This window comes from Moschus berezovskii, chromosome 17 (genome assembly GCF_049115385.1).
Source record: "Moschus berezovskii isolate FMDL1 chromosome 17, NW_MosBer_1.0, whole genome shotgun sequence".
Lineage (NCBI taxonomy): Eukaryota > Metazoa > Chordata > Mammalia > Artiodactyla > Moschidae > Moschus > Moschus berezovskii.
Window position 1 is genome coordinate 40,102,761 of NC_142476.1, and position 13,827 is coordinate 40,116,587.

At 51.1% G+C, this 13,827-nt stretch overlaps 1 protein-coding gene and 1 long non-coding RNA gene across 5 annotated transcripts in view; one reads left to right on the plus strand and one right to left on the minus strand.

Moving 5' to 3' along the window:
- On the plus strand, positions 1-10,794 carry CTRC (chymotrypsin C). 4 transcript variants are annotated; one of them, XM_088845344.1, is made up of 7 exons: positions 1-4,102; positions 5,531-5,622; positions 5,721-5,818; positions 7,030-7,155; positions 8,017-8,153; positions 9,030-9,175; positions 10,038-10,705. In XM_088845344.1, the coding sequence occupies exons 1-7, from the start codon at positions 4,063-4,065 to the stop codon at positions 10,311-10,313; spliced, it is 915 nt and encodes a 304-aa protein (XP_088701470.1). In that variant the 5' UTR covers positions 1-4,062; the 3' UTR covers positions 10,314-10,705. The 4 variants fall into 4 exon arrangements, with proteins under 4 accessions (XP_088701470.1, XP_088701469.1, XP_055275240.2 ...); XM_088845343.1 differs by lacking the exon at positions 1-4,102 and adding an exon at positions 4,849-5,048; XM_055419265.2 differs by lacking the exon at positions 1-4,102 and adding an exon at positions 10,712-10,794 and having other exon boundaries at positions 5,078-5,622; positions 10,038-10,190.
- The window catches only part of LOC148775134 (uncharacterized), a 20,263-nt gene continuing 12,565 nt past the window's right edge, over positions 6,130-13,827 (minus strand). Inside the window, exon 4 of the long non-coding RNA XR_016039608.1 lies at positions 6,130-7,814. This is a non-coding gene — a long non-coding RNA (uncharacterized LOC148775134). The remainder of the gene's footprint in view (positions 7,815-13,827) is intronic.

The window sequence follows — 13,827 nt, forward strand, 5'->3', positions numbered from 1 at the left end:
GACTCAGGACTTCTTCCTAAGGGGAGAAGTTGAGTTTGATGCTCACATGCTGTCACCAGGGATTCGTCTAAGCTCTTTTTTAAAAGGAAAAAAAATCTCTCCTTATTTATTTGGCTGCAATAGATCTTAGTTACCACACTCGGAATCTTTACTTGTGGCATGCAAGCAAGCGCTTAGTTGCATCATGTGGGGTTTATTTCCCTGAACAGGGATCTAACCTAAGACTCCTGCATTGGATGCATGGAGTCTTAGCCACCAGACCACCAGAGGAGTCAGTGTATCAACTCATTTAATCCTCACAGTCAGCCCATGGGAGTGGGGCGGTCTTTCTCAGATAAGAAGAGACCTGGAAAGTTTTCAAGAGACACAGGCAAATGGGGCAGCTCCAGCTCATTCAGTCCACAGCCCATGTCCCTACCCATCTAGCCACCCTGCCTGCCAAGTTCACTCGAGGACATGCACCAGGAGTGGCACCAAGGCCACAGGGATTCTGGACCAATGCACCCGGGAGCCCCGCCAAGACTCCCTCACACTCAGAGACACTCCAAGCCTCCTCCATTACAGACTGGGATGGCGGGGTGATGAGGTACAACCTGGGGTGCCCCCTATAAGAGGACTTTGAACAGATTAGGCTCCCCCTGGGCCTCAGTCTCTCCATCTGGTCAATGTGAGGGTGGGCTAAGCTCTCAAGGTCTTCCCTGGGTAGGGTGTCCCCTTTCCCAGGTACAATCCAGTGAGGGCAGCTGGGCAGGATTTTGAGATGATGCTGTACATCGCTGCCCCCAGGTGGACATAGGTGGTACTACAGCAGCCAAATGCCCTACACCTCTGGCTTCTACTTGGAGAAGGCTTCGTCCTTGAAGTGTTATTTCCTGAGAAAGGCCACCCTACGTGACACCTGGGGCCCGAGATGCCATTAACACTGCATGTTGGGTGAAGCATTGTCTTCAATTGCCTTCCCAAAGGAAGAATATCAGAAACCCTGACATCCTAGCAAAATGGTCTCAGAGCTGAGAGGATACAGACAGGCATTAAAGCCCCAGAGGCCTGGCCCAGGTGGCCCGGTGATGGACATGGGACTCGAGCCCTTGGAATGCGAGATACATGGGCCGCTGGTCCCACGCCAGGCCCTCCACCATCAGATGCAGCTGGGAGGGGCCCTAGCCTCAGCCACCATGAGAAGCCCCTCTCCCAGCCCAGGCAGGGGGCACGAGAGGAATAAGGAGTCCTGAAGGGATTAAAGGGCCAAGAGTGGGGAAGGGAGGTGGCTCCTCAAACCCCAACCATGTCCTGGCCTCTCAGTAAGCCTCCCCACCACCAAGTCAGCCCCCAGCACCAAACACCGAATCCCTCACTCAGCCCCTCAACTCCCTACTTTCACCTGCTTTTGAGGAGAAATGCTGCCAGTCCCAAGCCTGCCTCCTTAATGGGCCCCACCCAGGATGTAACAGCTGCCACCCGAGAGTCCTATCCCAACAACTAAAAATAATGGGCCCCCATCCTGGCACCTGCCCTGTTTCTCAGGCTCTCACCAGCACCCTCATTGACTCCCAACCTTGACATCGCTTCTCCTAACGTTCCCCACACCCCCAAGCCCAGGCTCTGCCAAGTCACTCATGGTCATTTTTCCAACACAATCTGGCCCTGAGTGGCTGGCTGACATTAAGTGCCCTCATCCTGGGAGGTCCCACTCTAGGCCCTGGAATACACGAGGGTCAGCAGGATAGGATGGGATTACAGCATCCTCATAGCCTCAAGTCCTCAAGTTCATTTAGGGTATTTTTTGTTGTTATTATTTTTCATTTTATCAAAGTATAGATTTACACTGTTGTGCCAATCTCTGCTGTACAGCAAGGAGACTCAGTATAGGCATTCATTTTTATATCTTCTTTTCCATTATGATTTATCACAGGAGACTGACTATAGTCCCCTGCGCTGTAACAGAAGGGCCTTATTGTTTATCCATCCTATATGTAAAGTCTACATCTGCTAATCCCAAAGTTCCAGTCCTTCGCTCTCCCACCCCTTGGCAACCACAAATCTGTTCTCTATGTCTGTGAGTCTGTTTCTCCTTAATAGATAGGTTTGTTGGTGCCATAGTTTAGATTCCACATATAAGTGATATCTGAGGGTATCTTTCTACTTACTTCACTTAGTATGATCATCCTCAGTTGCGTCCATGTTGCTGCAATGGCATTGTTTCATCCTTTTTTATGGTTGAGTAGTATTCCATTTATACATGTCTTCTTTATCCTTTCATCTTTCAGTGGAAATTTAGGTTGTTTCCACATTTTGCCTATTGTGAATAATCCTCCTAGGAAAATAGAGCTGCGTGCATCGTGCATCTTTTTGAATCTCAACTTCATTTTGGACATGGAATCTGCAGAAAAGGGACCCTTTCCCACCTGCGCCCATCAAGCTCCCCCCCAGGATTAATGCGCTCTTGTTCGGGGCTCCCAGACCTTGGCCCAGAGCGTTCAAAGGAACATTTATCACCTTGCCCAGCAGGGAGCTCCAGCGGAGCTGAACAGGGTCTTGTTCTCTCTGTGGCCCCAGCCCTAGCACAGAGCCTACACACAGGAGCTGCTCAGCCAGTGCGGGAGGAATGAAGGAATGGATGGCTTCTGTGTACCTACTAAGTCAATGCCTCACAGTCTGGGCAGGCAAGACGCACAGCTTTAAGTTAATCCAACTCCAAGCCCTCTGCCTTCCAGTCGCAGCAATCCACTCCCCAGGGCACCTCTCTGCAGATATTCACCAGCCCTCCTGGGGCTGTTTCTTCATCTCGGTAGTCAGAAGACCAGGTCAGCCAGCCAAGTGTCACCAACAGGCATTTTGAGACCCTGCAGTAATGGCGTCCTCTGGCCAGTGGTTTTCCCTGCATCAGGACCAGGTCAGGAGGGGCTGGCACCAGCCACACACACTAGCCACGCACACCAGCCACGCACACCAGTCATGCACACCAGCCATGCACACCAGCCACGCACACTAGCCACACACACTAGTCGTGCACCAGAGGCAGCTCCCACCTCTGGCCAGTTGCTCCCAGTGAAAGAGCATGGTTAAATAATGCCCAACATGACCAGTAGGTCCAGCTCAGAAAACAACTTCCAAACAGCACATGGAGGAGTTCAGAGGAGACAAAGAAGAGAAGTCAGGCCTCGGGGCAAATGAAGTAAACCAACTCTCCGAGGTCAAGGCTGAACCCAAACTGCCGAGGTTCCAGGTGAAATTTTGGGGCATCCAGAGTAGCACTCAACCTTTACATATAAATCATGGAATCTAAGATCTGAAAAGAGCCCAAGAATTCATCTGATCCTACATGCCCATTTTAAAGAATGGGAGACTGAGGGCCTTGCAGGGAGACAACTAAGCTGCCTCCAAGTAGGAATTTGGCCAATCAAAACCTTCCAGGGTATGCCAGGGCCTCAGCATCCACCCACAGCCTGGGGGGAGAAGGTGCTGCAGAGCAGGGAGCACCCCAAGATCCGACAGTACTAGTTGAATGAGAGAGAAAGAAAAAGACCAGAAGCAAACAAAGAGCTATAAAGACAGAGAAGGAAGCGGTGCATCACAGCAGTTTTTGGCCGCAGGCTGACATTTGAAAGGGTGACTTCAAACCCTGTTGTTGTACAGCTGTGTGACTGTTGATGGTCACTGACCCTCTGAGTCTCAGCTTTGTCACATTTTATCAGCGGACAAGAGTGTCTACTGCGTGTTGTTGGGAGAATTAAGGGACTGCAAGAGTTACTGAGCATGGCGATCAGCACCTAGTAAACGACAACTGAAAAGAATGCGTCAGGCCAAGCAGCGTGATGGGGCCCCCACCCCTGCAGATGCAAGAGTTTGCTCTGTCTGGATATTTGGGAAATCCATGCCTCCAAGCCAGCTCCATCTCTGCCCGAATTAAACAGTAACCAGCCAAGGTCAGGGAAAAGGCCTTGGCAGAACAGGTTTCTTCCAAGTGGTGGCTCGGCCTTGACGAGGTGGGCCCACCCCCCACCTGCCTATAAGTGCTGCCCTGGCCACCGCGACACTCACCTGATTCTGAGCACTCACAACATGCTGGGCATCACGGTCTTCACCACACTCCTGGCCTACGGTAAGCTGAGGCTCCGTGACCAGCTGCAGCCATCAGGCTGTGAGCTCGGACAAGGATAGGGGCAGGGGCCCTCTGCTCTCCAGGGCTTTAGGGAAGGAGCTTTGGGGTCCAGTGTGGGTCCAGTTACTACTGATCAGCTGTGTCAATTGAGCTACTTGCCTGCTGGGCAACTCTGCTTCTGTATCTGCGACACAGGGCTGATGATCTGACCTCCCTAGGGTGAGGATGAACGATGAGGTGCAGAAAGATGTAGCATTAGCCTGGGGGACAGAATATGCCTCATCCCCGGGTACCCTGGGGACCATCGGGGGGTCTGGGCCTCCCAGCTGGCTCAGTGGTAGAGAACCCGCCTGCCAATGCAGGAGACGCAGGTCCAATCCCTAGGTTGGGAAGAGCCCCTGGAAAGGGAAATGGCAACACATTCCAGTATTCCTGCCTGGGAAATCCCATGGACAGAGACGCCAGGTAGGCTACAGTCCATGGGGTTGCAAAAGAGTCGGACATGATTTAGCAATTAAGCAATATTGGGGCCTACCTTTTCTGAGATCAGCATCTCTCCTTTGGGGATTCTGTGTTGGCACACAGGATGGCAGCTTCCCGTGTTGGCAGTCTTCTCCTGGATTGGGAGTCAAGGAACTTGACTCGAATGTCACTCTCTTTCAGCCCTATCACCTCTCTAAAGCTCACTGGCTCTTTTGGCAAATAAGAGCACTTCATTAAGAGTCCTCCAGTTGATAACAACAACAGTAGTAATAATAACAATAGCTGCTCCTGTGTATTGCATGTTTACTCTGTGCCAAGCGCTCTGCTAAGCCCTTGACATTCAGGAGCCAATTTGATTCTCCATCAACCTGAAGAGGCAGGGTCTATTAATATAGACCCATCTTACAGATGAGGACCCTGAGGCAGAGGGAAGCTCAGTATCTTCTTCAAGATCACATGGCTGGTTAGTAGTGGAGGCAGAATTTGAGTCTGAGTGTGCCTACCACTTGCTCTTGGCCATTCCACAGCTAGGACAGTCTTGAATTCTGTGGGTTCCATGTTCACACAACCCCACCATGCTGTGGCCTCAAAAGGGACAGCAGGGTAAGGATGAAGAACACAGGTGTACCTGGGCACTCACACCAAGCCAGCCTACCTTGGTGTTTCCTTCAGTGGTTTAACTTTCACTCTACACCAGATCTTTTGCTCAACTCTTCATATGTATCATTTAGTTCTTAGGACAGACTTACCAGGTTAGTGCTATTTTACCCATTTCACAGAAAGGGAAGTTGAGGCCCAGCAAACTTAATGGCTTTCCCAAAGTCTTACAGGAAAATTCAAACCCAAATCTGCCTAGTCCCTAAATGTGTGCTCTTTCCACCTGTCCCTTCCTCAATGAGATACCAGCCACACTCACCTGTGCTCTCCCTCTCCTGTCTCCCCCAGCCTCCAGCTGCGGGGCCCCCATCTTCCAGCCCAACCTATCAGCCCGCGTGGTCGGAGGAGAGGATGCCATTCCCCACAGCTGGCCCTGGCAGGTAAGCTCACTACAGCAGGTGTGGGAGGCAGGGTGGAAAGGGGAGTGGGGAATGGGTCCCTGGGGGCTGACATGTCATCTTTTCACATCCTCCCCCAGATCTCCCTCCAGTACCTCAGGGATGACACGTGGAGGCACACCTGTGGCGGCACCTTGATCACCCCCAACCACGTCCTCACAGCTGCCCACTGCATCAGGTGAACCCCAAGTCACCCAGACACCCCGCCAGCTACTCTTCCAGGGCACACACTCCAGACACCGGGACAAACAGGCTACTCATATCCAGTAACTCAGTTGTCCATTTATTCATTCAACAAATATTTAGTGAGCTCCTACTATGTGCCAGGGAACGTGGCAGTGAAAACGCAGTTTGTGCTCTCGGGGAGCTTATTATATTCTAGTGGAAGACAGAGTGGCAGGCCATCCAACAAGTAAATACGTAACAAAATAAGTGGTAATGAAGAAAAACAAAGAAGCAGGAAGAGGATATAAAGTATGAGGTGTTCTATTTTAAATGACATGGCCCGGGAAGAGCTCTCTGAAAAGGGGATGCTTGAGCCAAGATCTGAAGAAAATAAGGGAAGAAATCTCTGGTCTGGAAGTAAGGTGTCACAGGTGGAGGGAGGAGCCGATGCAAAGGTCCAGAGGAGGAAGTCCATTTGGTATGTTTGAAAACAAAGTGGAAGCCGGTGTGGCAGGCATGGATTGTGTGAGGGGAGAGGAGGAGGTGGCTAGAGAGGAATACTGGTGAGATAATGCTGGCCAGGAGCAGTGTGGACTACTTCATCCTCACAGCATCCCTCAGTTCAGTTCAGTTCAGTTCAGTCGCTCAGTCGTGTCCGACTCTCCGCGACCCCATGAATCACAGCACGCCAGGCCTCCCTGTCCATCACCAACTCCCAGAGTTCACTCAAACTCATGTCCATTGAGTCGGTGATGCCATCCAGCCATCTCATCCTCTGTCGTCCCCTTCTCCTCCTGCCCTCAATCCCTCCCAGCATCAGAATCTTTTCCAGTGTGTCAACTCTTCGCATGAGGTGGCCAAAGTATTGGAGCTTCAGCTTTAGCATCAGTCCTTCCAATGAACACCCAAGACTGATCTCCTTTAGAATGGACTGGTTGGATCTTCTTGCAGTCCAAGGGACTCTCGTGAATTTTAAGATTATCTCCACCTTACAGGAGAGGAATTGAGGCCCGAGCCTGCCCACCCAGCAGTCAGAACGGACTTGACTCCAAGACCAGGGTCCCTTACCCCATGCCCTAGGAAGGGTCAATGGGGTGAACCGTGCCTTCCCCCAAATGAGTCCCACAGTGACCCCGAAGCTGCATCACCAGAGCCCCAGCTTCCCTCTCTACCCTGCCAACCAGTGGGGGCAGGACCCTGACTTGGCCCCCTTGCTCTGTCCAGCAACACCCTGACCTACCGTGTGGCCCTGGGGAAGAACAACCTGGAGGTGGAGGATGAGGCAGGCTCCCTCTACGTGGGTGTGGACACCATCTTTGTCCACGAAAAATGGAACTCCTTCCTAGTTCGGTGAGTGCCCAGCTAGCCATCACATGGCCCCTAGGGGCAGCTCAGAAGAAGAGGGGGTCCCTGAGATGGAGACAGAGCCTGTCCCTGGGCCCCATCCTCACCCTGAACAGCCCACAGATGATGACTTTACACAAAATAGCAAAATGCTAAGAGGAGAAAGACACCCCTCCCATTCCCATCATTGACCAAGGGGCTCCAGAAAGTACACATGGAATAAGGATCCCAAGGCCCCCACAGTATGTTCCCTGAAGTCTGTCAGCCAGGGGATGAGCCAGTTTTTATTGATGCTTACTGCATTCCTGCCAGCATTGCAATAAGCACTTTGCATGCCATCTCTTATTTAATCCTCACAACAGTCCGAGACAAGAACGCCAGGATCAGAGAGGTTAAGGAATGTGTCTCAGGTCACACAGCCCACTAAGTGGCAGAACCACAAACCAAACCAAGTCTGCCTAAGGTTGTCCGTTTTCATTCAGGCGACAATGAAACATTAAAAATTGAATCTGCAAGTATTTTACCGTCATAATTTCCAATTTGCTTCAGCTTAATTTCAGTTGATACAGTGGTTCAATTACAGTGGCTCAGAAGGCTTCTGCTCTTGTCACTTCTCTGTTAAGGCTGTCGTGATGTGAAGACACAAGTAGGGGAAGAAGCTACACCTACAGGGGCAGGTGATGGAATTAGAAGCAGATCATTTGTTCCCCAGCATCTCTGTCCACCAGTAAAACCTGGCAGTCTGGGATGTGTGCAGAGGACCCTGGTCACCCTTGGCCTGACTCCCAACTCACAGGCCAGGCCTCTTGGCATTTGCTTGGTGCACCAGGCCCTCCTGTCATTCACCACCTCCACTTTGGATTCCAGCAATGACATTGCCCTTATCAAGCTGGCAGAGACCGTGGAACTGAGTGACACGATACAGGTGGCCTGCCTGCCAGAGGAGGGCTCCTTGCTGCCTCAGGACTACCCCTGCTACGTCACTGGCTGGGGCCGTCTCTACAGTGAGTATCAGTTCAGTTCAGTTCAGTTCATTTCAGTCGCTCGGTTATGTCCGACTCTTTGCGACCCCATGAATCACAGCACGCCAGGCCTCCATAGCCCCTGGTAAATTATGAGCACCTTCCTGGAGGAAGCGGTTCCCACAATAAGCATGCCACCCACATTTGCCCACCAGTTTCCTTTTTGCCTTAACATCTTCACATCTTCTTAAGCTTTGTAATGATGACTAATGTTTATTAAGCACATACCATGTGACAGACATGCCAAGTGCATATAAGGGATGCTATAAGGATTAAATGGACTAAAATTTGTCAAGGACTTAGAACAGGGCTGGACATCTACCAAGTGCCATGTAAGTGACTATTGAATCAGTGAAACTAACCATTTTGGGGTAGAAGATTATATCATATACCAAGTATATTCCAATGAATGGAATTCTCAAGTAAATTCCAGCTGAATTTAAAGGTTAAATGCAAATAAATGAAACTACAGAAGACTTAGAGGAAAATGGAGATCAGCACTTGGAAAACTGGGGGCTGAGAAAAATCTTTTAACGTGTGACACCAAAGGTAAAGAACTATAAGGAAACCACTGACAATTAAAACCCCAGAACATAAATTAAAGATAAATGGTAGTTATTTCTTGAGGGTTTTCCATGGGTTGGTTTTACCTTTCCGAACCTGAGAGGGTCTGTCACCCAGTTTGGGACCATTGGCTCAGAGTCTTGCCTCTCAGTAAAAGGCAAGTGAGTATGTCCCTCAAAGTCTTGCCAGAACTTGCCTGGGCTGGCCCAGCCCCATTTAGCCCTCCGTTCCCTGAAGGCCTGGGGCCAGGGCTTCCTGGGCTGCCTGCCCAGTCACCACCCATTCTCTCTGCAGCCAACGGCCCCATTGCCGCCGAGCTGCAGCAGGGCCTGCAGCCCGTGGTGGATTATGCCACGTGTTCCCAGAGAGACTGGTGGGGCACCACGGTGAGGGAAACCATGGTCTGTGCCGGGGGCGACGGAGTCATCTCAGCCTGCAACGTGAGTGTCCAGACTCTGCACCCCAGCCCTAACGCAGATGGCCAAGTGCTAGGGGCAGGGAGGAGAGCAAAGGAGTGAGAAGTGGGGAGACCCCACGAGGAACCCCCTCCCTGGGGGGAGACTGAGTCCCAGCTGGGCTCAGGAGACTTAGGAAAAACTTGTCACTGTCCCCCTTCCCCTCCCCCACCAGCACTACGGCCAGAGCATGAAAGCTGAATGTCAGTCTCTGGATCTGAGTCCCAGTCCCACCCCTTCATAGCTGCATAACCTTGGGCAGGCCGTTCGACCTCTCTGAACCTCAGTTTCCCCAGTATAAAATGGAGCAACAGTAAGCACAGGGCTGCTGTGAGGACTAAACGAGTCTGACGTGTGTGGAAGAGACTTCATTCAAGTCTGGACATACGTTCCGTCATACCGTCAACTCCATCGGTCCAGGGAGACAGAGGACTCAGGGAATCTGACACAGAAGCAAGAAGCATCTAGGGAAATCAGAGACTGTCCCATTTTTAAACACAGGCCCCTTCCCCATTTCCACTTCCCTCACGTTCCGGAGTCTCCTACACAACTCCCAGCATCTTCACCTCTCTGGGCAGCTCAGACTCAGGCGTGGGACACTCAGGCACAGACAGGGTTCTCGTCATCCCAGGATCACACAGCAAACCAAGACTTAACCTGATACTTTAGGGCTCCCCTAGGATAAAGGTCAAGTCACTCCCAAACCATAGCTTCTCTGCCTCCCTCACTATGGACAAACTGAGTCCAAAACAGGAGGTACCAAGGCAGAGAGGCCAACTCACATGCCCCACTCTGACCCGCCCCTGTGGCCCAAGCCTCCCTCCGACGCCCACCCCATCCGGTGCAGGGCGACTCGGGTGGTCCCCTGAACTGCCAAGCTGAGAACGGCAACTGGGACGTGCGAGGCATCGTCAGCTTCGGCTCCGGGCTGGGCTGCAACACCCGCAAGAAGCCCACAGTCTTCACCCGTGTGTCTGCCTACATCGACTGGATCAATGAGGTAGGTGCCCCTCCCAGGCCTCCTGCTCCCTGCCCACCCCTCGCCCTCACTCGCCCCTCCTTCACTTGGTCCTCCTCTCATTCCCTCACTCCTTCACTCATTCACCTGCTCGAGAAGTGCTGATCGAGTGTTTACTGCATGCAGCCTCGAGTCAGGTGCAGTAAAGGAAACGGCCATCGACTCCCCAACCCTTTAACCCATTTGCTTCAGCAAACACTTCTGTCCCAACCCTAGGCTCCCCACCAGGGCTCCCAAAGGTGAAATATGGCCCCAGCACAGAACCGGGGGTGGCATGGATGGCCATCTATCTTTTGAGGAGGGTCAGGGGGTCACTTTTGGAGCAGGCAGTGTCCTGAGCCCACTTGCATGGTGGTGGGAAGTGCTGAGGGGGCCAACCCTCGGGGCAGAGGTAAGCCTGGCTCATTAAGGCCTGGCACTACCTGCTGTGCCCCCTTGTTCCTTCCCTCCCGGCTGAGACTCATGCCGCCCTGAGTCCCTCACTCTGTTCTCTGCTTCACCAGAAACTGCAGCTGTGATTCATCCCCAGGAGCCCAGGCCACAAATCCCAGCAACCACAATAAACCTGTTTCCCCCTCAAGCTGCCTGCTTTTTTTTTTTTTAATTTATTTATTTGGCTGCTGCTGCTGCTGCTAAGTCACTTCAGTCGTGTCCGACTCTGTGCGACCCCATAGATGGTAGCCCACCAGGCTCCGCCATCTCTGGGATTCTCCAGGCAAGAACACTGGAGTGGGCTGCCATTTCCTTCTCCAATGCATGAAAGTGAAAAGTGAAAGTGAAGTCCCTCAGTCGTATCCGACTCTTCGCAACCCCATGGACTACAGCCTACCAGGCTCCTCCACCCATGGGATTTTCCAGGCAAGAGTACTGGAGTGGGTTGCCATTGCCTTCTCCTTATTTGGCTGCACTGGGTCTTAATTACAGCACTCAAACTCTTAGTTGCAGAATGTGGGATCTAGTTCCCTGACCAGGGATTGAACCTGGGCCCCCTGCATTGGGAGCTCGGATTCTTAGCTCCTGGACCACTAAGGAAGTCCCCTGCCTTCATTCTTGATTCTCATGTCCCCTGCGGGTTCCGAAGCTCTCTGGGAGCTGCCCCTTCCACACCAAGGATGCAAAGAGAGACCCCCTCATTCAGGCTGGTTTGGCCTTGAGGGGGAGCTGCTGGAGGTGCTGGGGGAGGAGGCGATCCCAGGAGGCCACCTGGTGCCTGAGGGGACATGAGTTAAGGACACACCAGAGATTTTCCCACACACACACATCTCATAAGCTGTGGACCACCACACCCTGGTCAAACAGCAATGGCTTCCACATGTAGTCACAGCAGGTCAGAGGTAGGCAAGCTTGCACTGCACTAAACAGGTAGGGAAACTGAGGCCCAGAAAAGGAAAAAGCTGGGCCAAGTCACAGGAAGAAACGACTAGAAATGCACAAACAAGAGGCTCAGTTCAGGCTCCTCCGGTCCTGAGGGCACCTGGAGGGCACATGGGGCCAGAAAGGTGAGGGACCCAGTGTCCAGTGAGGTGGATCCAAGTGGGGCCCCTGATCACTGACCACAGTGTCCCTAGTTTAGGGCACTCCTGAGGATCGCCAGGGCTCCTAGTCCAGGGCTGATCTAAGAGGGAAGTGCCCCCACCCCCACCTCTAAAGTCTTCCTAGGAAAACCCTCAACTAGGACTGCCTCTGGTTGGTCAATGAGTCGCCCAATTTCCCCATCAGACTTTGGTTCCTGGAGGTGGGGACCATGACCTCCCACAATGCCAAGCTCATTCTCAAAAAATATTTACTCAACAAGCAATGGAGGCTACAAGAAGCCCAGCACCAACTCAGCCCTGGGAATCCAGAGAGAGTGCAAACAAGACCCCTGCTCTGGAGGAGACAGACCCATAAACAGATCATTGAGGTCACAGTGTAAGTGTGAATGTAAGAATACAGTCCAGGAGCACAGATAAGGGACACTTAAACCAGTGTCAGTTGGTCAGAGGAGTCCATGACAGCTTCCTAGAGGTGGTGATACCCCAGGCTGAGTCTTCACATTTGAACAGAACATATCCAACCACAGAAGATATTGCTGGTTGCTTGACCCAAGGGCTTGACCTCCTTCTTTTGCAGTTGTCTCTATATTGGAAGGTAGATGTGCTAAACATTAATACTATCTGTCCCCAAGTCCCTTACAATTATAATAATGAAGTAATAACTAACACGTACTGAATACTTGCTATGTGCCAGGCACTGTTCTACAGGCTTTACATGTATTACCTCACTTAATCCCCCAAACAATCCTAAGATCTAGTCTATTAATATCATCCCCATTTCACAGATGAAAAAACGGAGGCTAGAGATGTTTCATGACTTCCCAAGGTGATTTAACCAGAAGGTGATGAAGCTGGGATCCAGACTTTGTTAATCTGGCTCCAGAGCCCATGCTCTGGATCACTAAGCTCTACTGCCCTGTGCTGAATATGAATGTGGATGTGATACCTGGAACTAAAGCAGCCATTTTGTGACCAAGAGAATTACAGGGATATGAGTTCATATATCATCAAGCTACAGATCTGATGCCAACAACCATTTTCTGAATATCAAGTTTTGTGGGAAAAAATAAATCTGCATTTGTTTTAAACACTGCAGTCAGGTTTTCCATAACTTGCAGCTCAGTATCACACCTAACTGATACTCTTGGGGATATCATAAGGGGTCACCACTTTCCTGGCTAAGGGAAGGGCATAAGCAAAGTCATGGTGACTGCTCAGGAGAATCTCCAGGCAGCAATTTCTGCTAGAGCATAAGGCATGGAGCATGGATAGGGTGACCAATGGTCCTGGTACCATCCAAGAGCTCCACATACTTGATCTCATTTATACAATAATCTTGACAACCTTGATTATTATCCCCCTTTACAGAAGAGGTAACTGAGGCTCAGAGGGGGGTTAAAAACTCACCAAAGATCACACAGCTAGTAATGGGGCACCAGGACTTAACTCAAGGGGTCTGACTCCAGAGCCTGTGTGACTAACAACCATGTTATTCTGCCATTAATCCCCAACTCTCAAGGATCCTCTCACACAGATTCCTCTAATAGTCATGCCAGGGAGGGGTGGAGCCTGTGGGTGTGCTGACAATCCTGAGCAAAACTGGCAATTTTGAACTCAAATAGAAACCTAAGGAGAGAGTTATTGCTCACAGATGTTCACAAAGACCTTCACCAGCTGTATCAGCTACTTCCAGCATAGTTAATAGTGCTGCATAACAACCAACCACAAGCTCTCAGTAGCATCCAAAGACAGGTATTTATTGCTCACACACTTGGGTTCAGCTGGGAGTCAGTTAGGTGGCTTATTTTGGCTAACTGCTGATTTTGACTGGAAACACTCATATGTCTAGGTATCAAGTCTGGGTTTGACTGGAGAAACTCAGCTCCACAAGGCTCTCATCCTCCTCCCAGGAGGCCATTGCAAAATCGCAAGGCAAATGGCATGGATAAAGTGAGAGGTGAAGAATCAGAGCCATCCTGGAAGTCTCTCATACCCTCATATTATCTAAGACACAAGTTAATAGCATGAAATATGGCAGAGCAGAAAGGAGGGCATTTATTGGCTAACAAGCAGTGACAGAAGCT

What these genes read in the sequence shown, in the direction of transcription:
- CTRC (XM_088845342.1), top strand. Translation starts at nt 5,449, where the DNA reads ATGTGTGCTCTTTCCACCTGTCCCTTCCTCAATGAGATACCAGCCACA. An exon ending in TGGAACTCCTTCCTAGTTCG is followed by an intron (nt 7,156 to 8,016) that starts GTGAGTGCCCAG and finishes TTTGGATTCCAG; the next exon opens with CAATGACATTGCCCTTATCA. An exon ending in TGGCTGGGGCCGTCTCTACA is followed by an intron (nt 8,154 to 9,029) that starts GTGAGTATCAGT and finishes TTCTCTCTGCAG; the next exon opens with CCAACGGCCCCATTGCCGCC.